At 66.0% G+C, this 24,366-nt stretch overlaps 8 protein-coding genes across 8 annotated transcripts; 5 read left to right on the forward strand and 3 right to left on the reverse strand.

Annotated features, from left to right (window-relative positions):
* The first annotated feature begins 1,318 nt into the window (after nt 1-1,318).
* On the forward strand, nt 1,319-3,084 carry EMIHUDRAFT_441332 (hypothetical protein). Its single transcript, XM_005786380.1, has one exon. The coding sequence runs from the start codon at nt 1,370-1,372 to the stop codon at nt 2,969-2,971; it is 1,602 nt and encodes a 533-aa protein (XP_005786437.1). The 5' UTR covers nt 1,319-1,369; the 3' UTR covers nt 2,972-3,084.
* Nucleotides 3,085-4,569: 1,485 nt separating this feature from the next.
* Nucleotides 4,570-5,819, forward strand: ACT-2 (putative actin). Its single transcript, XM_005786381.1, has 2 exons — nt 4,570-4,812; nt 4,904-5,819. The coding sequence occupies exons 1-2, from the start codon at nt 4,574-4,576 to the stop codon at nt 5,793-5,795; spliced, it is 1,131 nt and encodes a 376-aa protein (XP_005786438.1). The 5' UTR covers nt 4,570-4,573; the 3' UTR covers nt 5,796-5,819.
* An 888-nt stretch (nt 5,820-6,707) lies between these two features.
* Nucleotides 6,708-7,829, reverse strand: EMIHUDRAFT_228848 (hypothetical protein; the record flags this gene model as incomplete). Its single annotated transcript, XM_005786382.1, has 1 exon — nt 6,708-7,829. One exon carries the CDS (start codon nt 7,827-7,829, stop codon nt 6,708-6,710), a length of 1,122 nt encoding a protein of 373 aa, XP_005786439.1.
* A 325-nt stretch (nt 7,830-8,154) lies between these two features.
* Nucleotides 8,155-9,867, forward strand: EMIHUDRAFT_111392 (hypothetical protein; the record flags this gene model as incomplete). Its single annotated transcript, XM_005786383.1, has 1 exon — nt 8,155-9,867. One exon carries the CDS (start codon nt 8,155-8,157, stop codon nt 9,865-9,867), a length of 1,713 nt encoding a protein of 570 aa, XP_005786440.1.
* Nucleotides 9,868-15,797: 5,930 nt separating this feature from the next.
* Nucleotides 15,798-17,021, forward strand: EMIHUDRAFT_228852 (hypothetical protein; the record flags this gene model as incomplete). Its single annotated transcript, XM_005786384.1, has 1 exon — nt 15,798-17,021. The coding sequence occupies one exon, from the start codon at nt 15,798-15,800 to the stop codon at nt 17,019-17,021; it is 1,224 nt and encodes a 407-aa protein (XP_005786441.1).
* A 1,133-nt stretch (nt 17,022-18,154) lies between these two features.
* URE1 (urease) lies at nt 18,155-21,183 on the forward strand (the record flags this gene model as incomplete). The annotated part of the gene is made up of 3 exons (XM_005786385.1): nt 18,155-19,897; nt 20,106-20,462; nt 20,583-21,183. 3 exons carry the CDS (start codon nt 18,155-18,157, stop codon nt 20,919-20,921), a joined length of 2,439 nt encoding a protein of 812 aa, XP_005786442.1. The 3' UTR covers nt 20,922-21,183.
* A 356-nt stretch (nt 21,184-21,539) lies between these two features.
* Nucleotides 21,540-22,784, reverse strand: EMIHUDRAFT_441344 (hypothetical protein; the record flags this gene model as incomplete). The annotated part of the gene is made up of 2 exons (XM_005786386.1): nt 21,540-22,312; nt 22,391-22,784. Coding segments are annotated over 2 exons (1,065 nt in total), but the record flags the coding sequence as incomplete, so codon positions are not given.
* An 11-nt stretch (nt 22,785-22,795) lies between these two features.
* Nucleotides 22,796-23,038, reverse strand: EMIHUDRAFT_48607 (hypothetical protein; the record flags this gene model as incomplete). The annotated part of the gene is made up of 1 exon (XM_005786387.1): nt 22,796-23,038. A coding segment is annotated over one exon (243 nt), but the record flags the coding sequence as incomplete, so codon positions are not given.
* Between the last annotated feature and the right edge of the window lie 1,328 nt (nt 23,039-24,366).

Raw genomic sequence — 24,366 nt, forward strand, 5'->3', positions numbered from 1 at the left:
TCCCGACTACGGAATAACACGTGTTCTGTCGCCCCGTTCCGGAGGAATGCCGACAGGAGTGATTTGTTACTTGTGCAATCCGTGCAGGCACACACCCTCACAGACTGCACTACGCCGCGAGGGTTCTTGCTGACCTCACGCCGTTAAGATAGCTGCGTGCGCTGGCACTCAGACAAGACACAACCAGGACACCCCTCTCCCGGGGGGCCGCTGGCGTCCGGGTCCCCAAACAGCCCGAGGGCCGTGTTGGTGCTTCCACTAGTGCAGTTCGAGTGCAGTGCGCCTCACAGGCTGACACCGCACACCGTCTCGAACTGTCCTCGACGCCGCCAGTGGCGGGCCGACGGCAGGGTAGGGGCCGCAGGCCGTGCTTCGGGGCGCAGGCTCTACTGCTCATTCATGGCTCCGCACTCCGCTCCGCGCGGCGTGTTGAGTATGGCTCACACCAGCAGCCAGACGGCTGCTGGTGGATGCTCGCGCTCCCCTCGCGCCGTCCTTGGCACGAGAGGGCGGGTTGATTTGCGAGTGCACCACGCAATGCCAGCTGGCCCTGCGGGTGCACTTCGCCCATGGCCGTGTGCTCATCTGGCGGCACTGCTTGCTGCATGGCCATGTAAAGACGCCATTTTTGCACGGTGCTTTGCGCAAAGCATTACGTATGGGGCCACCTGCGGCTGGGGCGGTCCTCGCATTCCAGCTGGCGTGGACGACTGCTGTCCTCCTGTTGGCTGCTGGCTCCTCGTTCGAAGCTGAGCAGGCTGGTCCTCGCTGCAAAGCCTGCGGTTTGCATGTCTTGGACTGGCGGCGCGGTGCTGCACGCACTGCGGCGCGGATCCGTTTGGCCCATTGCGCCCGTCCGTAGGACGGGCGCGGTCGGTCGTGGCCTGGCGGCGGCACTCGCCTCCGGCCTGGCCAGCGTCAAAGCGAGTCGCCCAGGCTCCCTGCTGGGCGGCTCGCGTCGTGTTTGTAACGGTTCGAAGAAGCTCTTTGTTCACGGTTGCACCGTGAACAGGAGATTGGTCGAGGCTATGCACAAGCGATGCGCGTAGACTCCGTGTGGCTCTGGGCTGCAGCCTGTTAGAGAGCCGAGTCGCTTTAATAGCACGGCCGGGCACGGTCGTACCTCGCGTGCCCTCTGTGCGAAAGGGTTGGATTTTAAGGAGAGGAGTAGTGTGGTGCTAGCCGTCGGATGGGAGGACGGCACACGCGACGCCTGCCACCACACGGAAGAGGGAGAAAGATTTTTTTCAAGGAAAGGAGACGGATTTTGTCGCCCCCCCTTGCCAGGCGGTGCGATTTCTCGTCTTCCGTGGCATCGCCAAGGAGAGTCCGCCCAGCCTCCGCGAGTCGCCGATCTAACGGTCCCCAGATGCTGCACATCCCAGGCCAGTACTCTGGTGGCGAGACCGCCGAGTACCGGTGGACGCAGACGAAGGCGGAGCTCGAGGTCCGCGTTCCTCTGCCCGCGGGCCTTGCCGACGGCTCGGTCACATGCGAGATCCTGCCGCGCTCCTTTGCCGTGCGCGCGGGCGAGGAGGCTGTGGCGGTTGGAGGGGAGCTGGCTGCGGTGGTCGTGGTGGACGACTCTCTCTGGAGCGTTGAGCGCGACGGCTCCAGGGCCGAGGCCGTCCTCTCCTTGCGCAAGGCGGTGGCCGAGCTGTGGCCTCGACTTCTCGCCAGCGATGCCGAAGAAGCGGCAGAGCCGCGGCTTCTTGATGGCCTTGAGCGGAAGGCTCCGACCGACAAGAACGAGCTGCTTCGGCAGGCCAAGGAGCGCGCCAAGGGTGCGCTGGACGGCCCATCGAAGGCGGTGCAGCACGTCGTCGAGGGCAGGAGCGGCGAGCGGATTGCGCTCAACGCCTCCGGATTGCCGCCGCTGCCGGTGATCACTCTGCGCAAGTGCACTGACTGCGAGGTTGTGCTGGGGGAGGGCGTGGCCGCGGTGAAACTCCTCGTTGAGGGGTGCGTCAACACCACCGTCGCCGTCAACGGCAAGGTCCTCACGGAGACGATTGAGCTGTGGCAGTGCGAGGGCGTCGCAGTCAAGATAGCCTCCGCGATGAGGACGGTGCAGCTCGACGCCTGCAGCGGCGTGAAGCTGCAGTACGCGCGCGCGGCCGACTTCGATCGGTGCCTGACGGCCGGCGTCTTCGACCTCGCGCTCTCCTTTGCCGACGCGCCCTCGCTCGACGGCGAGGTCGACTTGGGCACGCTGCGTGCGCAGATGCCCGACAAGGGCCTCTCGGCAGAGACGGACCAGTTCATCTCGAGGCACGTGGAGGGGGCGCTGCTGACGGAGCTGATCGTCCGTCTGTCCAACGATTTCCCCACCACCGAGCGCGAGGTCGCCGACTTCGCCGCCAAGACGCGGATGAAGTCGGACAAGATCGACGAGGTCGTGCAGGGAATGCTCGGTTCTTCGCTCGGCCGCGAGCTGAGCGGCGCGGAGCGGCAGCAGATGGTCGAGATGGTCAAGTCGCAGTCGGAGGCAGCGGCCAAGGCGCAGCACACCGCCGAGGGCACCGCGGCCGGCCGCCACCTCGCTCGCGTCGAGTTCAAAAAGGCGGCCGGCAACGAGGCCTTCAAGGCGGGCGAGTACCAGCAGGCGGCGGTCGCCTACACCGAGGCGCTCTCGCTCGCCGCCTCGGGGCCCGAGGACTGCGGGGAGGGCGGCACGGTCGACCCGGCCATCGCGTCGGCCACTCGCTGCAACCGCGCCGCTTGCTTCCTCAAGCTCGGCCGCTACGCGCAGGCGCGCGAGGACGCCGAGGCGGCGGCGGCGCTGCAGCCGTCGTACGCAAAGGCGCACTTCCGGCTCGCGCTCGCGCTGCAGGCCGAGGAGAAGTTCCCCGAGGCCGTCGCCGCTTTCAACAAGGCGCTGCAGCTCGAGCCGAAGAACAAGGAGGCAGCCGCCGGTCTCCGGATGGCGGAGGTGCAAGCCACGCGCCAGCGGCGCCAGCAGCAGCAGTAATCCGCAAGCCGACGCGAAGTGACATGTGTTGTGTCACGTGCCCTCTTGGTTTGTCGTGCGCGTGCGAATATTGCGCGACTGTCTATAAAGAAAGTCAGGTGGTGAAAGATTTCTTTCTCGCCTGTGCGTCCACACCCATACCGCGTTTTAGTGATGGTGTGCGTGTGCCTGTCGTTTCAAAACGATATGGTGTTGTGGTGCGTGTCCAAGTCCGAGCCTGTGACTGTTCTTCGCCTTTCTTTCTATCAGTCAATCAATAGGCCGGGAGATGGGTGCCCGGTCTGTCCTCGAGGAGTGCGGGCGAGCGCACGGCTGGCCAGACAGGCAGAGCGGATGGGGGCAGGCCAGGGAAGAGCTGCGGTTATAGCGCAGCCAGACAGCCAGATAGACCCACAGCCAGCCACTCACCCCAGGCTCCCCAGCCAGGGGGGGAGGCAAGTGAACAACAACTTACGCATCATGTGTCTAACCAAGCCCACCACCCACCCAGAGAAGAAAGCGAAAAGTGGGCCACCGCCGCGTCTCACCAGGCACCTCTCTCGCCGCGCGTCCACAGTCAGCAGGTTAGGCAGACAGGCACGGCAGAGCAGGAGGCGCTTGTGGTTGGCGTGCTCTCGGCAGGCCGTGCGATCATGGCGTCTGTGCCAGCCTTTCTGTACACCTCTGAAGGACCCTGTACATAAGAGCGGGCGACAGCCGCGGAATCACTCTGCCCTCCACTGGGCCGTCCTTCTCGAAGTCGGCAAACTCTTCCAGTTGAACCCTCATGAGAAAGTCGATGACGGCGGGGCCTGCCCAATCTGAATTCTCGGGTGAAATGGCGTCATAGGCGAGAATGTCCCTCACATCCTGGACTTTGTTGAGGCTAAACTTGCAGAGCTCGAGGATCAGGGGGATCTCATACTTGTGCGCAAACCGGACGAGGTCATGTGGCCACACGATCTTGCTGAGGTTGAAACATTCTGGTACAGCTCCGTCCGAAGCGCTGATTTTATCGACGCAAGTGTCTACGGCCACCTTGTTGAACGCGTGCAGCAAAACAATGATGTCCTGCACGTCCTGGGCCTCAAAGTCGCTCGCATCAATCAGGTCCAGATTTGCGCTCCCAAACTCGTCGAGCAGCATCCTGAGGTGAGCGCTCAGGACACACATTTCGAAGCGCCGCGCCTGCACCAGCTCGCCGTTGGCACACCGGAATGCTATCGTCGCCTTGCTTTCTGCGAGCATGCTTGGCGACGGAAGACTGTTGACTCGCGGTCAAATCTCCGTTTCACGACCGTGACATGCGTGTGTGTATGCCATTCGCATGTTCCAAACTTGACAGTACCCGCTACGCCGCGCGATCACGTGCCCTGCCCACCCTCCATCCACCCACAAATAGGCCATAATCTTAGCGCTCACATAATACTCGGACGCACGCACGATTGTACCTTCCGTTTGTACACGGCGTGCAAGACTGCGAGAGCGAGCGAGCGCCCTCGAGAGCCCGAGCGAGAGAGACAGAGAGCGGGACAGAAGAGGACGACACGCGCGCCTACCACGTGCCCTAAGGTAAGGAAAGCGTCGAACTCGTTCGTCCCTAATAGCATAATCAACCGAAAAATGGCGGACGACGAGGTTGCGGCGCTCGTGGTGGACAACGGCTCCGGCATGTGCAAGGCGGGCTTCGCGGGCGACGACGCGCCGCGCGCCGTCTTCCCGTCCATCATCGGCCGGCCGCGCCAGCCTGGCGTGATGGTCGGCATGGGGCAGAAGGACTCGTATGTCGGCGACGAGGCGCAGTCCAAGCGTGGCATCCTCACGCTCAAGTACCCGATCGAGCACGGCATCGTCACCAACTGGCGCGCGCTCCGCCGCCGCCGCCGCCCCCCAGTCCATTCCCGCAACCCCCCTCCCGGGACCCATCTCACGCCCGTCTCTCCCCGCCTGCAGGGATGACATGGAGAAGATCTGGCACCACACCTTCTACAACGAGCTGCGCGTGGCGCCGGAGGAGCACCCGGTCCTGCTGACCGAGGCGCCGCTCAACCCCAAGGCCAACCGCGAGAAGATGACCCAGATCATGTTTGAGACCTTCAACGTGCCCGCCATGTACGTCGCCATCCAGGCGGTCCTCTCGCTGTACGCGTCGGGCCGCACCACCGGCATCGTGATGGACTCGGGCGACGGCGTCTCGCACACCGTGCCCATCTACGAGGGCTACGCGCTGCCGCACGCCATCCTGCGCCTCGACCTCGCCGGCCGCGACCTGACCGACTGGATGGTCAAGCTGCTGACCGAGCGCGGCTACTCCTTCACCACCACCGCCGAGCGCGAGATCGTGCGCGACATCAAGGAGAAGCTGGCGTACGTGGCGCTCGACTTTGACCAAGAGATGCAGACCGCCGCCTCCTCCTCCTCGCTCGAGAAGTCGTATGAGCTGCCCGACGGGCAGGTCATCACCATCGGCAATGAGCGCTTCCGCTGCCCCGAGGCGCTCTTCCAGCCTTCCTTCCTGGGCATGGAGTCGGCGGGCGTGCATGAGACGACGTACAACTCGATCATGAAGTGCGACGTCGACATCCGCAAGGACCTGTACGCCAACGTCGTCCTCTCGGGCGGCACCACCATGTACGCCGGCATCGCCGACCGCATGTCCAAGGAGATCACCGCGCTCGCGCCCGCGTCGATGAAGGTCAAGATCATCGCGCCGCCGGAGCGCAAGTACTCGGTCTGGATCGGCGGCTCGATCCTCTCTTCGCTCTCCACCTTCCAGCAGATGTGGATCTCGAAGCAGGAGTACGACGAGTCGGGCCCGTCCATCGTGCACCGCAAGTGCTTCTGAGAAGCAAGAGCAGGCTTCATGCCTCCGTGACAGTTCTCTGCTCGCCGTTTTCCCTCAGATATCGATTAGGTGACTCGGGCCGATGTCAGAAGATGTCGATTAGGTGACTCGGGCCGATGTACTGTCCTGTGTGCGGTGCATAGAAATCATGCTACAACATACGGGGTGTGGACCGTGAGTTGACCAGGGGTTGTGCGCTGGGCCCTCCTGCTCGGCTCCAGCGAGTAGACAAGTCTTGTCACTAACAGAGTAGAAGGATCTGACCTCGGGGCCGATGTGACCAAGCGCTGGTAGCGTGGTTTAACCTCACACCCATGGTCTCACAGTGTGCCGGCAGTCGCCGAGCAGTGTCGCTCACACAAGCCGCAGCACAAGTGACTGAGGGCCAGTGAGGGCGAGCCCATCGCTGTCACAGCTGTGGCAGCCGCACAATAGGCTGTGTCAACTGTGCAGAGTGTGTGAGCAGCCGAGGAGCTGCTCTCCAGGCTTCAGGCGCAAAGAGCTGCATGCCACCGAAAGCGCTGTCGAGGTTCGCCGAGCGCGGCGCAGGTTGGAGGACACCGTCACCGACGAGCGCGTTGGAGTATTCACTCCGGACAAAGCCGGCCACACGCACACGAGCTGCGGCCGTGTGGCCGTCATAGTGGCGAGGCGCGGGACCGTCTGTGGCGAAGTGGGTCGCGTCCTCCGATTTCCTCAACTCACGGTCCGCTCCCTCCATACCGCCTCTCCTGCTCCGGATCACTTGTCAAGAAAATTGTTTGTGTGTGTATGTAGAAATGTAAAAAAGAGTCCGCTCGCGGCCCGGTACCCCCCCCCCCCCCACACACCCGACTATCGGCGGGGGTGAGCCCCGCGCACCTCGTCCAGCCAGCCAGCCTCGGCGCTGACTGGTTCGCGCGAGAGCTCTTGTCATGCTTCCGATCCAACGAGAAACCAGACCGTAATCGCGGCGCGTTCGTGGTGATTGGGCCTGACCTCGTGCAACATCGCCTGCGCATCAAACAGCACCATCCGCCCTCCGATCGGCGGAATGTCCACATGATGGCACTCGGACGTCGAATCGCCTCCCGCATACACCCTGAGGCAACCGCCGTCCTCCTCCCGCCAAGGCCGCGCGCCATTAGGTCCGTTGTCGTTGAGGTAGAGGATGCCCGTCACCAACCGCCGACCGAGTCCCCTCAAGCGGAGGTGGCTGAGTGGACCGGCTGCTGCCTCTGCACCCCCGCCGTCTCGATGTGGCTTGTAGAAGGCACCTCCCGGGCCGTAGATGGCAAGTTGCGTCTCGTCCGGTACACGGAGTGGAATACTCTCATCGGCATGAGCAAGGAATCCGCCGAACCCTTCTCTCTCCAAGAAGTGCCCGACTGAGCGGAGCAGCCGCTCGCCGTGCGTGAGGCAGGGCAATACGGACTTGAACTCCCTCCGCACCGCACTGTCGAGGAAGAGCGTGCGGTCCGTGCGCACCGGGTCAGAGTTTCCGCCGCTCGCGATATGGTTGGGGTTCCGCGACAGCCGGTCCTGGACGCGCTCCGCCTTGAGCTCCTGTGCGATGCCCTGCAGCTCGTCTGCCCCGAGCGCGCCATCGAGGACTACGATTCCGTCGCGCCTCAGCCGCTCGAGATGGGCACCGCGCAGTCCTAGCGAGCTCAGCACCGTGCTCGATGGCGAGAGGGGAGCCCTAGATCGCTGCAGAACCGCAGCGGGCAGGCCGCCGCGCGGGAGGAAGAGGGAGGGCAGCTCGGCTGGGCTGCGAGATGGTGTCGCAACGGCCAGATCGCTCTCGAGATCCTGCACGAGGTAGGCGCTCTCTCGAGCGGGAGATGCTCGCCTCGCCTCCGATTCGCCCTCGTGAAAGGCACGCACAGCAGCTCCGCCTGCTACGAGGAAGAGGCCACCGGCAAGGCCGACCGACACGGCATTTGCCTCGAGCGCCGCGATGACGCCCGCCGGGGCCTGGGCAGAGGAAGACCCCGTGGTCCGAAACCTCCGGGTGACGTCGCGTGCACGTTTTGCGTGTCGCACTGCGCGCATAATCGATGTTGTGAGTCGGCTGGCGAGGTACTCCCACGCCTCTCGGGGGTTTTGTCTGGCCGAGTCTGCTGGCTGGGGCGAGCCTCGGCGAGAGGCTGCGTCAGCTGTTCCCACAGCAGGCTGGAAGTACCTCGCCAGTGAGTCGGGCGTCCCTCTTCACTCCAACAATCTCCCCCTCAACCTCCTCTTCATCCTTGACCCCGGAGCTGCCGGGCTTTTCCGCCCTTCGGGTTTCTTGCCGTCGTACCCCAGCGGATCTCACCGTCGGCCATACGCCCGTTGTATCCCTCACCGCGAGCGCACGCTCCGTACCCCGTGCACATCGATGCTCTTCGCCTTCGCCGAGAGCTGGCTGAGTGCGCGGGTTGTGTCGGCGGCGCCGTGCAGCCCGTCCACCCAACTCTCTGACTGCGGCCCGATCCACATTTGCGCGCCGTGGCCGAAGGGAACTGACGGCAACATATGCCGGCCGTGCGTGGACGACTCCGAGTGCGAGGGTGGGCCCGAGATGGAGTGCCACATTGACGTGGCACACGAGTGGGCGTTCGCGACCAGTCACGGCCTCCCGCCTCTCTCCGAGGCGGTGTGCGCCCACAAGTCTCTCCTCCCTCTCGACCTGCACGACACCGTCGGGTTCTCGCTCACGATCGTCGCCTCCGCGCTCGCGTCCGGCTCCGGCATTGGCGGCGGAGGGCTGCTCATCCCGCTCTTGATCCTCGTCTTTGGCTTCCCCGAGCGCCGGGCGACGCCCCTCTCCAACGTCGTCATCCTCGGCGGCGCGGTCGCCAACCTCGGCTTCAACCTCTGCAAGCCGCATCCGAGCCGTCGCAAGCCGCTCATCGCGTTCGAGGTGGCGCTCATGATGGAGCCGATGACGATGCTCGGCGCTCTCGTCGGCACCACCCTCAACAAGATCTTCCCGAGCTGGCTGACGACGTTGATGCTCGTGCTGCTGCTCAGCTTCACCGCGTTGCGCACCTGGGCAAAGGGGAGGGAGCGGTGGGACAAGGAGCGGGCGAGGCTGCGCTGTGCCGCCGACGAGAGCCAGCAGTCGGGCCTCCTGGCCGCCGAGCAGCCCTCTGCGGCGAGCGAGCGCAGCTCCGTCCTCAACCTCGCCGGCGCTGCAGCCGCAGGCGCGGACCTCCGCACCGCCTCGCTGGACGAGGAGGAGGCGGAGGCAGCCGCGCGGCGCCGCTCCGGCCAGCTCGAGGCGCTGATGCGCGCGGAGCGGCGGCTGCGCCACTACGCGCGCGACGTGTTTCCCCTGCTCGTGCTGCTGGTCGCCTGCTTCGCCCTCTCGCTGCTGCGCGGCACGTCGCGCTCGCACTCGCTGCTCGACGTGAGCTGCGGCTCGCCCGCCTACCTCGCGCTCTGGGCCGCGCAGCTGCTGCTCCTCGTCGCCGCCTCGCTCGCGATCCGCGCGGCGCTCATGCGGCGGCACGCCCGCCGGCGCGAGATCGGCTACCCGTTCCTGCCGGACGACGTCGAGTGGACTGTCTCTAACACGACCCTCTACCCGCTGCTCTGCGTGGGGGCAGGGCTCTGCGCCGGCGCGCCTCCCGCCAGGCGGCGGGCCGTTCGCGCCGCGTCCATGACATGTCCGACCGCCGAGTCGTCCGTAGGCATGTTTGGCATCGGAGGCGGGATCGTCAAGGGGCCGCTGATGCTCGAGATGGGGATGCTGCCCGCCGTCTCGAGCGCGACCGCCTCCTTCATGATCCTCTTCACCTCGGCGACCGCCGCGCTCAACTTTGCCCTCTTCGGCGCCCTCGACCCGCAGTACGCCGGCGTCCTCTTTTGCGCCGGGTTGGCTGGCACGTGCGCCGGCCAGCTCGGGCTCGACTGGCTGCTCCGCCGGCTGGGCGCGTCCCAGAGCCTCATCGTGCTGCTCATCGCGGTGGTGATTGGCCTCTCCGCCGCCATGATGGGCGTGGTCGGCACGATTGCCGTCGTCGAGGAGGTGCGGCACGGGGTGCCGCAGGGCTTCCACTCGATCTGCGCCACCGAGGCGAGCGGCGGCGACCGCTACATTGAGTGAGGCAGGGGGGGTGTAATCTGTAATTGTGGGGCCTTCCCAGCGCTGTCACCCTCTTTCTCTCTCACTCAGTCAAAGACCGTGCGAATGTGTTGTGCATGATGAATATGTGTTGTGCGAATTGTGCGTCCCAAATGGAATTTCGCGCTTTTCCCACCCCGCTAAAGCCGTAGCGGTCGCGCCCCGCCCGCGCCCGACCACACCCACAAAGAAAACTTCCTGCACAAAGATCGCAAGCGGCAAGGGCGGGTGGGACCTGTTCCTTTTTACCCATCTCACAGTAGAGAGGTGTCCGTTTTTATTTATTTATTTATTTATGGCCGTTTTTTCCCTCGGGGGGGACCCAAGCCCTCTCAGGAGCTCTCTCTCGTGCCGTCCTCCCATCCCTCCCTTGGGTTGTCTGTTTTCTTTCTTTCTTTTTCTCTCGGCCGCGCTCTTCGAAGACGAAGTCTGCTTCGTTTACGCACGGCGCAAGCTTTAGCGTTTAGGAGCCGTTTCTAGGGATTAGACCTGGCGAGTAGAGGCCCCGCCCACCCAGGGTACCTACGAGTGACCCATTGGTGTCTTGGTTGCTCTTTTGAGGCCTCGCCGGGGGCGGGGCTCTACTCCAAGTACCAAGACGCAAGAGCGTGCGTGCGGTCCTCTACGCGCCAGGCTTTAGGCGGCTCCCGTGGTGTATGTGTTGGTGCCAGTGCGCACCACAGTCCCGTGTGCTCAGTGCTGTTTGATTGATTGATAGGAAGGGGACACAGTCCGACCAACGAACCTTTCCTCCTGGGAGCGCGAACGATAAAAGAATCTTGCGCTCGCCGGCGTTCGGTCTCAGCCTGACGTCTGTTCACACAAAAACACAACCCCGGCCCAAGACGCACAAGCTCAGACAGTCGAGAAAGGGATAGACAGCATCGACAGTCAGAAGTCAGCGCTGGGTCCCAGGGCGAATGCGATGACGGCCTCTAGTGTGAGCTCTAGCTAGTAGGTAGGTAGGTAGAAAGGTGAAGAACAGCCAGGCTCGGACTGGACACCAACGCGGTATGGGTGGACGGCGAGACAGATGATGACGACACGCACGAGCGACACACAGACACAAACAAGCTCACAAGACACACAGCCAGCTGGCTGCCACACACCCTGAGTCGGCGTACACATAACTCAGGGCCACATTCTTCCTGTCGCCCCCCCCCCAGCACTCCAAGGTGCCAAGAGGAACAAACAAGGGCACAACATCACAACAGACGACAGGAGTAACATGCGAGGCTAGAGCAGCTTGCTCCACCTCTAGCAATCTCGCCGGCCGGCGAGGCACGGACGAGACCGTGTGTGGGGTCATGTGAGGTGTCTATGGACGCCCTCCTCAGAGGCTAGCTGCCTACTGCTAGCCCTATCTCGCACTCACGGGCAGTGACAATTCAATGGGTGAGTGTTTGCGAGCAGAGGCGCGTGTGCTAAATCTAGGCCGCACGTCGTGGCACTATGACGAAGTTAGACGTGCGGCCGCAGCGCGCCCGCCCCAGGCTCGACGGGGCGCGCGTGTTAGCGAGAAAGTTGCGGGGAGAGCCATGCCCGACTTTTCGAAGGTGAGGCCTCTGCGACGAGTGCCAGCCGCGCTGCGGAGCCACACCCTTCGAGCCGCGTCCCGTCGGCACTGCCCCTGAGTGTGTCCCGCCTTGGCGGCACACACTCTCGACGAGGACAGTCCGGCCTACGGGAACGTGTCGCGCGCCGGCGACGGTCGCGGCGTGGTGGTTGCGTGTACGAAGCGAAGATGGCACGACCACCGCCCTGCATCGCAGACCGGGCAAGGAGGGGCCTGCTCCCGTTCCGCGAGGAACAGGAGATCTCCCCCCCTCCCCCGGCCTGAGCAGCGACGGGTGGAAGGCAGCCCCTTGAGTCGAGGGCGGCGCGACCATTGCCCCGCCTCAAAGCCCGGAGGCCTGATCAGAGCAGATGAGAGATGTTCGCGCCGCCCCGCTCCGCGCCGCCCGCCGCCGCGCCGCGCCGCCGCCCGACGATTATTAATTCATTATTAATTAATTAATTAGTAATTATACCACCCGCCGCCGCGCCGCCCCGCCCTGCGTCGCCCGCTGCCTCGCCGCGCCGCCGCCTCGCGCCGCCCGCCGCCGCGCCGCTCCGCCGCCCGAGGATTAATAATTAATAATTATTACCCGATTATTAATAGTGTGTGTGTGTGTGTGTGTGTGTGTGTGTGTGTGTGTGTGTGTGTGTGTGTGTGTGTGTGTGTGTGTGTGTGTGTGTGTGTGTGTGTGTGTGTGTGTTTGCCTGACGGCAGCGAAGTGCAAGGCAGCGGCGAGCGGCAGGTGGCGTCGGCGACGTACTCAGGACACGATGGTGAAGCCCACAGCGCAGGAGCCCCGCAGCAGCGCCGACCGCGGCCTCGCGCCGCGTCGGCGGCGGTCTGAGCGAGGCAGCCTGTACTCCACAACACCTCCTTGGCACTCCCCCGACGAGCGGCGTGCTATGCGGGCCCGCCGCGGGCGACGCGGGCGGCGAGCCGACGTGCGTGCCGCAGTCATAGGCAGCGCTGGCGAAGCGAGGCGGTCGGCGCAGGCCCCCAGATGCGGTCGCAGCGAGAGAAGCGAGACAGCAGATGCTGTTGGAAGGGTGGGGAGCAGCCTGCCGTCGAGCGGCGCGCTGCGCAAGCCCGCTGTCGGCGGCCCGATCGGAGAGCTCGTAGTCGTGGTACCGTACTATTGAGCGCGCTATCGCGGCCGAGACGGCCCGCCCTGTCCCTGTAGACCATCCCAGAGAGTTGGCGATGCTGTACAGCATGCCCAGAGCATGCTGGACAGGCTCCCGTCGAGCGACGAGCCATGCTGGCTCGTCGCCGGCGGCGAGCTCGAAGACCCGCGCCGAGCTTCGCCGAGCCTGGCGGGCCCGCCCGCACGCCCGCGGCCGCAGGCAAGGAAGGCGAGCTTGCTGGCGTCTTTGGCAAGCGCTCACATGCCAAAAGACACCTCGCAGCGCGCGAGACGTGACCAAAGCCGTCTCGGCGCCGCGAGAGCAGCCGGTCGACGTCGGCACCAAGCGCGCGGCCGCCGGGCGCCTCCGAACCGACAGGGGCGCCGCGGCAGTAGAGAGCACTCCACCGACATACCGTTTTTATGGCGGGTACTCGACGTCTGCTAGTGAGCTCATCGACGTCTGTTCACATAAATAAACGCACAACCCCGGGCCCCGTCTGTTCACACAAAACGGAAGGGCTCGAGGGAGGCGTCGGTCGCCAGCGTGCCCTTTAAAAGCAGCGGCGGCTTCAGCGCCTTCTCTTGCTCGGCAGTGAGAGGCATGTGTCGATCGAGGTTCCTAGCACCTGACTTGCCACAGCCGAGGCAAGCTAAATTCTTTCACACGCAGGTCAAGCGGGCCTGCAGGCAGCAGTCTGTTCACTGCGCAGCACTGCAGCACCAGTTGCAAGAACGATGCGCAGCCGCAACCCGCACTGGCGCGCTGCGAAGCGGCAGGAGGACGCGGCCGAGCTCTGGCGGCGGGTTGTGGACGCGGCTCAGATTTGCTCGGTGCTGCGCGCCCGCGCCGCCTTGCTCGCCGCCTCACCAGAGCTCATCGATGAGGCGAGGAGCGGCCCACTCGGCCTGATCACGCCCGTGATCCGTGCGGTCGGCGCGCGCAAGACAAAGGCGGCCGGCGCGCCGCGGGAGCTTCTCGAGACTGTGCGGCTAGCGCTCGACAAGGGCTTCTCGGCCGACGCGCCGTGCCCGCAGGTGATGGCGTGGGAGATCTGGTCGCCGCCGCTGGTGACGGCCGCCTCGTACGGCTACGAGGACGTGTGCGAAGAGCTGCTGCGTCGCGGCGCGTCGCCCTCCTCGCGCAACTCGGACGGCGACACTGCGCTCCACGTGGCGGTCGAGCAGCCGCGCGTGCTGCGGCAGCTGTTGCGCGCCGCCGACTTCCGCGCGCTGGTGGGCGCCGAGAACAGGTGGCGGCTTACCCCACTGGTGAGCGCGCTGGTCGCCTCCCCCTTCAAGGCCAAGCACTGGGAGTGCGCGCTGCTCCTCGCGCCCCACGCGCTGCTGAGCGACCGCGACCTCGCCGTCCTCGCGGCGCGGAGACGCGTCCCTCGGCTGGCGAGCTTGGCGCACGCGCTGGCGGTCGCAAGCGGCCGGCGCGGGCTGCCCGCCGATGCGATGCACTGGCACCCGGCGTGGCACTGGTCCTTCCCGCCGCCCGACCGGCAGGCGGCCAGCCTGCTGCGCGCCCACAGCGCGCAAGGCAGCCCCCTGCCGCCCGAGCTGTGGCTGCACGTGCTCAGCTTCTGCCGCCGCGGCTGGTTCGCCGCGCCCGCGCGCGAGCAGTCGGACGCGGACGAGCCGCTCCTCGACAGGGCACGCGAGGCGGTCCGGCGGCGGGGTGCCGGCGCGCTTGCGGCGGCGGGGGCCGACGACGCGCGGTCGCTCGGGCTGCGGAGGAGGATCGCGAGATCGTGATGACTCAACCCCATTCTTGTTCACACCCGAGCGCTGCGCGGCTGGTGGGGTGGTGTTGTCTGTTGACAGCTCTGTCCTCTGAGAGCTCATGACTCATATGCTCATCACACAGCGATCACCGTCATTCTCAGAACACAGTCAGGGGGCTGGCGAGTCTAGACTCTAGAGCCGTAGTGTTGTCGTACGGCTTTAAGAGCTACTACACTTTATCTTGCTTCACACATCCTAGCATCCAGATCATGGATACATTTGAGCGTACTAGGGTCCGTCAAACGCACTCTCGTGGGAGCTACATACACTGAAAAAGATACAAGAGCCGCGGCCGGTTGAGGCCGGGCTCGCGGGCCCGGCCCGCGACGGCTGGCCGCCGACGAGCGCGCTCGCGCTGCTCGTCAAAATGGCGGCGGTGACGATTGCGGAGAGGGTCGTTCAGTCGCTCAGCGCTCAGGCGTCTGTCGTCGCTGTCGTTGTCGGCGCATTTTGCACACGCGCGCGCCGCGCGACCCGCGTCGCTCCGCGAGGGCATGAGCCTTCCGCGCTTCGATCCCGCAGCCAAAAAAGCTGCTCGCTCGAACCGCGGCCGACTCTGCCATCGCGGCTGCAGCTGTTGAGCTCTCCAGAAGACTGGTGCCTGATATGCTGCCTCCCTGCGGATGCTGCCGGCGAGCCTCTGGTGGTCCGCTGTACTACAAAGATGTGCTGACTCGATGCCCCCCCGCAATCTTCTACCCCCACGACTCGGAACGCGAATGTGACAGGACCATCGGGTCCTTCGGCCACCAAAGCGAGATCACCCGAGAGCAGCTGAGTCTGCCTCTGTCCCCTCTTGCCTCCGTGGCGCGTGATGGGATGGGGATGGAGGAGAGTCACGGACTTGGGCTGGCGTGGAGCGGGAGCACTCTTCGTCATTTTGTAGTACGCCTCGAAGTTGCTATGGCTGCCCTTCTCGCCTGGAAGAGCCCCCCCCCCCCCCCTCCCTTCTCCCGCCCCCTGGGTCCAGCTGACGCGGCGCACATACTCTCTGCTATCTCTTGCAGGTGAAGGAAAGGCACAACTCAGAACGATGGGCTTGCCCATCCCGGAGTGGTTCGATCCCACACGAACCCGAGACGGTGACGGGAAGCGAGCGGCGGTCTCAGGCCCAGTGAGGCAGTGCGCCAGCCTAACCCGGATCCTGCTGAACAAGCTCCTCTTGTAGCTCGATCGGTCACACCGCCATCGCCGCCGACGTCTCCCACCCAGTGAGATGAATGATGGAGAGAGAGGGGGGACGACACTGCTTCAGCAAGCAGCGTGCACCTCGATCCTGTACCGTGTTTGTTATGACCCCCCCCAATGAACATACCAGTGAGGGAGGGCGAGACGATCGAGGGGTCCCGTACCATGCGGAATCGACCCAATCCAGTGCTCAAGTGCTCAAGACAATACAAAAGAAAAATTTGTCCGCGGGGTCCGAACCACTTCAAAACAATGTCAGCCTCGCCGCTGGGTCCGAACCACTTCAAAACGATGTCCGCCTCGGCCTCTCAGACCCTCCGCCACGTCTTCGCTCCGCTCAGCTCCAACTCGCCCCGCCCGCCGCCTTCGAAGAAAAGCTGGAGCGCGCGCATCCAAAAGAAGTCGCCGCGCCAAGCACTCGCAGCGGCGCTCTGCGGCGCAAATGCACACTTTGGAGGCTTTGGCTTTGGAGGCGCGGCGTCGGAGCCGCCCGAGCTGCCTCCCGGGCTGGAGGACTACACCCTCGAGCGACCGCTCGGCAAGGGTATGTTTGGGGCCGTGTGGCTCGGCCGACATTCCGGAATGGGCCTCTCGCGGCCAGTCGCTGTCAAGGTTTGCGCGCTCGATGATGAGGAGGAGACGAGCGCGGCGGACGTCGCGCACGAGGCGGAGATGCTCGCGCGCCTCTTCTCCGGCGCTGATGTTCCCGCGAGCCGGCTCCTCCCGCGTCTGTTTGCGTACCAGACAGATGCGCTCCGGGCGGCGCTCGTGCTTCAGTACTTTGAGGGCGTCGAGCTGAGGGAGCATGCGAGCGCGGCGGGTGGCTTGCTCAGCGAAGTGGAGGCGCGGCGGCTGACGGCCCTCCTCCTCGAGGCGCTCGCCCACGCCCACCGCAAGGGCGTGGCACACGGCGACGTCAAGCCCGAGAATGTGCTCGTCACAGTGCCCGACGCCGCCTCGCTCATGCTGGTCGACTTTGGCAGCGCGTCCGCCTTCGACCCGGAGGCGGCGCCTCGCGTGGCGGAGAGGGGAGGCACGCCCAACTTCATGGCTCCCGAGCGCCACCTCGCGGGCGGCGGTGGCGCACAGCACTTCGACGGCCGCGCGTCGGACGTCTGGTCGGCGGGGTGTGTACTCTTCTCTCTGCTGCGCGGCCGCGCGCCGTACGACTGGGAGGCGGCCGAGGCGCAGGCCGACGCGGAGGGGTGGAGCCGCGGCTGGCCAGAGGCGAGCGGCCATGCCGCGGCCCTGCTGCGGCGCGTGCGGGATAACGACCCCTTTTCATGCGGCGAGGAGGAGGACGAAGAGGAGGACGAGCCGCCGCCGGTGAGCGGGTCGACGGAGCGGCTCGTGCGGCTCGCCACGCGCTTCGAGCCGTCGGAGCGGCCGACCGCTGCCCGGCTGCGCGAGGAGCTGCTCGGCGCTGCGGTGCCGGAGTCGGCTTTTGCGCGGCTGGCGCTGGGGGCGGCGAGCTGAGCGTGAGATCTCAGCGAGAGCGAGGTGATTCCGATTCCGATTCCGGTGCGGTGGCGTGGTGGAAATTTGGCAGCATCACCGTGCACGAAGCACGAGCACGAGAACTGGTGAACCGAGTTGTGTCGGTGGTGTGCGCGTGTCCCGCCTCCTGTGTGTGGGAGTATGCTGTATGGTGTGGACGTTGTGTGCATGCACAACATGCACATGCACAACAACAACAACAACAACAACACAACAACAACAACATGACAACATGACATGTACATGTGCGGCATGTGCATGCACATGACATGTGATCCCAGCGGCACACGTCTACACCCCGGCGAGAGGGGACCTCACGGGGAAGAGACCGAACGGCCGGCCGGATTAGAGCGATTACGCTTAGGACGCCGAGGGCGAGGCCCCGCAGGCCGCACGGGGAAGAGTCCGAACGCCCGGCCGGGCAACTAGGGGTCTCATTGCGAGGCCCCGCCCCTCTCTCCGAGTACTCTCCACCCGGCCATTCCAACGCGCAACGGCCAGGCCGCTCGCTTAAGGCTGATCGGCTAGACGAGCGGTCTACCTCCAACGGGGCGGTCGGGATCACGCGGGGGATGACATCCTGCCTCCCGGCACGTCGGGAGGAGGTGGTTGCTCCGCCGCCGGACCGCCCTCTCCACCAGCACCACCCTCGCCCAGGGATCTACAATGCTGTCTTAAGGTCCGACCTGTGGGCTCTGCCTGCGCTCGGCACCGGGCACCGCCTCGGTTATACAAAATGCGCCTGCGACCCTCACAGATCACACCACCCAAAACCGCCCTCCTTTGATCAAATCTGCGCCCTCGCCCCTTACTTAATCTCTCTCTCTCTCTCTCTCTCTCTCTGTGAGTGTGTGTGTGTGTGTGTGTGTGTGTGTGTGTGTGTGTGTGTGTGTGTGTGTGTGTGTGTGTGTGTGTGCTCACAGAGACACCAACACACCGCGCACGCACGCCCGAGAGCAGCGTGCACTTGTGCAGGCGACGCAAACCAACCGCCTTTGATCGGATTTGCGTTCCCCTCCTCACCCCTCGCCATGTTGCGAGTCTTGCTGCGCCAGCCACGAGCGCGGGGCACCCTACTGTCGCCGCGAACCCTCCTTCGCTCGACGCGGTCCATGCACCTCTCGCCGCGCGAGCTCGACCACCTGCGGCTCGCGCAGGCCGGCCAGCTGGCGCAGCGGCGGCTGGCCCGCGGCTGCCGGCTCAATCATCCCGAGGCGGTCGCGCTCATCTCGTCGCAAATGATGGAGATGATTCGCGACGGGAAGCCGGTGGCGGAGCTGATGGCGACCGGCCAGCAGCTGCTGGGCCGCCGGCAGGTGCTGCCTGGCGTCGCGTCGCTCGTCGCCGAGGTGCAGATCGAGGCGACGTTCGAGGACGGCACGAAGCTGCTCACGGTGCACTCGCCGATCTCCGCGCTCGACGGTGACCTCTCGCTCGCGCTGCACGGCTCCTTCCTGCCCGTCCCCGACCTCGCCGCCTTTGGCGAGCTCGAGGAGAGCGAGGTGCCCGGCGCCACAGTGTGCGCCGAGGGCGGCATCACGCTCAACGCCGGGCGGGAGCTGATCGAGATCGGAGTCACCAACTCGGGCGACCGGCCGATCCAGGTCGGCTCGCACTACCACTTCATCGAGACCAACGCCGCGCTCGTCTTCGACCGCGCAGCCTCGTTTGGAAAGCGGCTCAACGTGCCGGCCGGCTCGAGCGTCCGCTTCGAGCCGGGCGAGTCAAAGACGGTGACGCTCGTCGCCGTCGGCGGCAACAAGGTGGTCGTCTCGGGCAACAAGCTGGTCGACGGGCCCGCGACGCCGGAGCGGCTACCCGAGGTCATGGAGCGCGTCGCCGCGCGCGGCTTTGGGCACGCGCCGAGCGCCTCGCCGCCGCGCGCCGGCTCGCCACTGGTGATGTCGCGGCCAGAGTACGCGGCGATGTTTGGGCCGACGGTGGGCGACCGGGTGCGGCTGGGCGACACGTGCCTGCTGGCCGAAGTGGAGAAGGACTACACCGTCTACGGCGAGGAGGTCAAGTTTGGCGGCGGCAAGGTGCTGCGCGAGGGGATGGGCCAAAAGTCGGGCGGCGCCCCGGCCGACGCGCTCGACGTGGTCATCACGAACGCGCTCATCATCGACGCGGCGCTGGGGGTGGTCAAGGCGGACATCGGGATCAAGGGGTCGCGCATCGTCGGCATCGGCAAGGCGGGCAACCCGGACACGATGGAGGGCGTCACGCCGGGCATGACGACCGGCGTGACGACCGAAGCCATCGCGGGCGAAAAGATGATTGTCACCGCCGGCGCCATCGACACGCACGTGCACTGGATTTGCCCGCAGATCGCGGAGGAGGCGATCGCGTCGGGCATCACGACTATGTACGGCGGCGGGACGGGGCCGGCGGCCGGCACCTGCGCCACCACCTGCACGCCGGCGCCGAGCCAGGTCGAGACGATGCTGCGCGCGACCGACTCGCTCCCGCTCAACTTTGGCTTCTCGGGCAAGGGGAACACGTCCGACCCGCAGGGGATGCTCGAGGTGATCCAGGCCGGCGCGGCCGGCTTCAAGCTGCACGAGGACTGGGGCACCACCCCCGCCGCAATCGACACCTGCCTCACCTTTTGCGACGAGCACGACGTGCAGGCGACCATCCACACAGACACGCTCAACGAGTCGGGGTTCGTCGACGACTCGCTCGCCGCCATCAAGGGGCGGACGATCCACACCTACCACTCCGAGGGCGCGGGCGGCGGCCACGCGCCCGACATCATCAAGGTCTGCTCCGAGCCGAACGTCCTCCCTTCCTCCACCAACCCGACCCGCCCCTTCACCGTCAACACGATCGACGAGCACCTCGACATGCTCATGGTCTGCCACCACCTCGACAAGGCGATCCCGGAGGCGCGCGCCGCAGCCACCGCACCTGGGGCAGACCCCCTCCCCCCGCGCGCGCCCCCCTCTCGCGGCCGGGTCGCCTTTCGCGTCGCGGCAGTGGCGCCTTTCGCCCACCAAGGGGCCGCCCGCCCCCCCCCCCCCCCTTCCTCCTCCCCGACCGCGCCGGCCGCTCGCCCGGCAGGACGTCGCCTTTGCCGAGTCGCGCATCCGCGGCGAGACGATCGCCGCGGAGGACATCCTGCACGACATGGGCGCCATCTCCGTCATGTCGTCCGACTCGCAGGCGATGGGCCGCGTCGGCGAGGTGGTCTGCCGGACTTGGCAGACGGCCGACAAGATGAAGGCGCAGCGCGGGCCGCTGCCGGACGAGACGTCGGCGGGCGCGGACAACGCGCGGATCAAGCGGTACATTGCAAAGTACACGATCAACCCCGCCCTCGCCCACGGGATGGCGCACGCCGTCGGCTCGGTGCAGCCGGGCATGCTCGCCGACCTTGTAGTGTGGAAGCCGGCGCTGTTTGGCGCAAAGCCCGAGATGGTCATCAAGGGCGGCACCATCGCGTGGGCGCGCGCCGCACACGCTACCCTGCACCCGCGCCCGGCCCCTCCGGCGGCGCACTCCGACTCCCGACGGGCCGGGCCGGCGTCCCCCCTGTAGGCGCAGATGGGCGACCCGAACGCCTCCATCCCGACGCCGCAGCCCGTCGTGATGCGGCCGATGTTTGGCGCGCAGCCCGGCGCCGTCGGCGGCACCTCGCTCGCCTTCGTATCGGGCGCGGCGCACGCGGCGGGCGTCGGCGCGCGATACGGGCTGAGCAAGTCTACCGAGCCGGTCAAGGGCACGCGTTCCGTCTCCAAGGCGGACATGGTCCACAACTCGGCCATGCCCAAGATCACCGTCTGCCCAGAGACGTTCGAGGTGACTGCGGACGGCGCGCCGCTCGTGTGTGAGCCGGCGACGAAGGTGCCGCTCGCGCGCAAGTTCTTCCTCTTCTAGACTTGGGCGACGGGCCAGCCGTGATCCACGCATGCCCGCATCTGCAGCACGCGGCGTCGGGAGCTGGCGCAGAGAAAGCCTTAGACAGCTTCGAGCTTGAGCTGCGCATGGCTGCGAGAAGACGAGACTGTACCTTGCATGCGTGAGTCCGGAGCGCGCGGTAGTCGCGACACCCCACTTATTAGCGCTGCCGCACACAGTGTGTCAGCCCAGCCCCAAAGCACCGTCACACTAGAACGCGCCGCGCGTACCCACCACCCAGCTAGAGGGGGCGGGACGTGCCGTCTACCTCTATCTAAAAACAATCAGTCACCAAACACTCTATCTCGCTCTAAAACTCTCTCGTGTCTGTATGTCACTGTATCTCTCGTAGTCGTACTCTCGAGATCTAGAACTAGATCGCGTGATATGCTCGAGGCGTGATGCCGCGTACTCCCCACACCGCGGAGCGCGGTGACACCGATCGGATGGGCATGGGGCCCCAACAACACACATGTGCGCGATATCCCCGATATTCCCGCATCCCGGTACCCGGAATATCTCGGCGATTGTCAATGCGACATTACTGGTACATGCGTCATCGCGCGTGTGTGAATGGAGCGGTCGGGGTATTCATTTCGTTTCTTGTTGTAGATAACGGCGTGAAACTCAGCAGTAGACAACAGCATTCAACACGCACAGGTCAGCACTTTGACTTTCTCGAGGCGCCCGCGCACACACTCACAGTGGCACATTCAACGAAGTCGAAGTCGGTCCCGCGGGACTTCTAGTCCTCGCACACAAAAGACGACACGGGAAAGAATATCGCGCGATTGTGGGGGCAAACGCTCGGGAGGGGGCCGCACCGCGGCGCGCGCGCCCTGCGCCAGCACACGCCGTTGCTTGCGCTGCGGCCAAGCTCAGAATCGCTCGTCCGCGAGCGTGCAGATGTCGGCCGACTCGAGCGGCAGGAAGTACGGCGCGAGCTCGCCCATCGGGCTGCTGCCGGAGATGACGCGCTGCGTGGCGGGCGCGGTGCGCACGCGGTCGAACCAGGCGGCGAGCTCCTCGTACGACGCGAACAGGTTCCGCTCGATGAGCTGCAGCTGGTAGAGCACCGCCCACAGGTGCAGCTCCCCGGCGAGCGGCGTGGTGGTCGGCGGCGGCTGGAAGGAGCCTCCGCGGCAGAGACGGGCGAGGCGGCCAATGTGCGGCGGCAGCAGCGTCGCCCAGAAGCGAGCATACTCGGCGGCGGTCCCCTTGGCGGTGTGCACCCCGCTCTGCGGGTCGGAGAGCCGCGCGTGCGGCGTGGGGAGGTGTCTGGCCGCGAGGCCGAGAAGCTCCTCCCCCTCCGCCAGCAGCTGCTGCGAGAGGCCAAACGCCTCGGCGGAGCCGCCCTCGAGGCCGCTCACCTACGGGCACGCGTCGAGTGTCGGGGACGCGTCCGGAGTGCGCGCGGCCCCGGCCCTCCGTGCGGGGTGCGGGGGCGCCTTGCCAATGTAGTTGACAATCGCCGCCGGCAGCGCGATCTGGACGCCGCTCTCGTCGCCCGCGCGCGCAAAGGGCGAAGTGGCCCACCCCGACTCGCCCGGCACCGTGAGGAGCGGCAGCTGCCCGAGCGGGGCGGCCCGCTCCACCGACGGCCAGTCCGCCACCGGGTCGAAGTGCAGCGACGCGTTGCCCGCCCAGCGCAGGCCAGAGTGCTCCGCCGCCAGCGCCGGGCCGAGGCCCTTGGCGAGGAAGGGCGCGGAGCGGATCTCGAACTGGGCGGTGCCGTCGGAGGCCGGCGGGCCCACCGTGCGTTGGCGCTGGTGCAGCGGCGACGCGCTCCACGACCCGCTCGCGCGACTCGCCTGCGTCGACATCTGGCCGAGCGCGGTTGCGATCGGCGCCTTGCAGCGGTTGCAGTGCGTCTTGTCTGCAAAGTTGTGGTTGGCGCAGTGGCGGCAGAGCCAGTCGCCCGGCCGCACCTCGGCGACGCCGCCGCCGCCGCCGCCAACCCCACCGCCCGCGCCGCCCGCGCCGGCGATGCCGATGAGCGGGATCGAGGCCGGGCGCGGGCTGGAGCACTTGTTGCAGACAATCTTGTCCTTGAAGTTGTGGTTGGAGCACGCGGGGCAGAGCCAGTCGCCCACCCGCATCCCGGTCGAGGCGATGAAGACGTCCTTGGGCACCTGCGGCGGGGTGGCGGCGGCGGTCTAAGTGGCGGCGGCGGCGGCGGCGGGCGGCGGGCGGTGGGCGGAGCGGCGGCGGACTGGGAGTGGGGCCAGCCCGCGCCTTGCACCGGTTGCACGCCAGCTTGTCGGCGTAGTTGTGGTTGTTGCAGGCGCGGCACATCCAGTCGCCAGGCCTCGCATTGGGAGGGAGCCCGGGGCCGACGGCACGCGGGGACACAGCCCCGTACTGCGCGCCCGCCCGCGGCGGCGCCGGGATGTGCGCCTGCGCGTGCGCCGGCATGTGCAGCGCGTTCAACGCACCCGGCTGAGGCGGCCAGTGGCCGTACGGGTGCGGTTGCATAGACCTATCCACTGTCGAGGGGACAACACTCCGAGGGCTGGGTTCGGGCTCCAAGCCGTCAGGGGGTCTGTGCGCGGGCGCGCCGCGGCCGCGCGCACCCTTCGTCACAATGCCAACCACCGCGCGCGGCCGCGACCGGCAAGCACACGCCTCGACTCGGACACACTGTTCCGAGGGCAAGGGAGAGGGGTAGGCTCCAAGGCTCCTACCTAGCCCGAGAGGGGAGCTTCCGAGAGCGAGACCCACTACAAGACCACGCACGCATCATCCCGCGGCCTGGCGGTCGGCGGGATTGCAACCAGTCTTCGCGTGCCGCCTGTCGTTCGACTCGGGCGCCTTGTGCGTCGGGGTGGCGAGCAGGGGACGCGGCTCTGAGCGCCCAGCGACGCGTGTCGGATGAAGTCCGGCCGCGGGTGTCTAGGGAAGTTCGCTCAGGATGTGTGGCAGCCACGTTGCCTGAGTGTCTTGTCTTGTGGTTCTGTGTGTCGCTCCTGTGTGACCGTCACCGCCCGTCCTGCGTCCACCCATACCGCGTTGGTGTCCCAGTCGTTGGTCGGACTGTGTTTCGCCTTCCCATCAATCATCAATCATCAATCAGGGGGTCAAAGCCTGCCGCTTGCTGCACTGGGGCGCAGACGCGCGGGGGAGGCTGCCTGGTCAGCCTGACAGCCTCCCCCGATGCTTCCGCCGCCGCCCCGATGTAGTCCCCACCGACGCTGTCGTGGGATCGCTTGTCATCTTGTCATGAGAGATTTTTAGCAATACCAAACAACTGTTGTTTGTTATTGTCATGTGAGACGAGGGTGCGAAAGAAACAAAGAAAGAAAACAGACAACCCAAGGGAGGGATGGCTGCGTTGTTGCGGATTTGGTGCTCGTGGAGACTTTGTTTGGGTGTGGCATTGCGCCGCCCACCAAGCAGTTCCTCCACGACCACGTGTTCGCCAAGG

Source organism: Emiliania huxleyi (genome assembly GCF_000372725.1).
Source record: "Emiliania huxleyi CCMP1516 chromosome Unknown EMIHUscaffold_151, whole genome shotgun sequence".
In the NCBI taxonomy this organism is placed as follows: domain Eukaryota; phylum Haptophyta; order Isochrysidales; family Noelaerhabdaceae; genus Emiliania; species Emiliania huxleyi.

Bases quoted from the DNA above. Each gene is read 5' to 3' on its own strand.
- EMIHUDRAFT_441332 (XM_005786380.1), top strand. From the start codon at position 1,370: ATGCTGCACATCCCAGGCCAGTACTCTGGTGGCGAGACCGCCGAGTAC.
- ACT-2 (XM_005786381.1), top strand. From the start codon at position 4,574: ATGGCGGACGACGAGGTTGCGGCGCTCGTGGTGGACAACGGCTCCGGC. The intron at 4,813-4,903 runs GCGCGCGCTCCG...CCCCGCCTGCAG, and splicing joins CACGGCATCGTCACCAACTG to GGATGACATGGAGAAGATCT.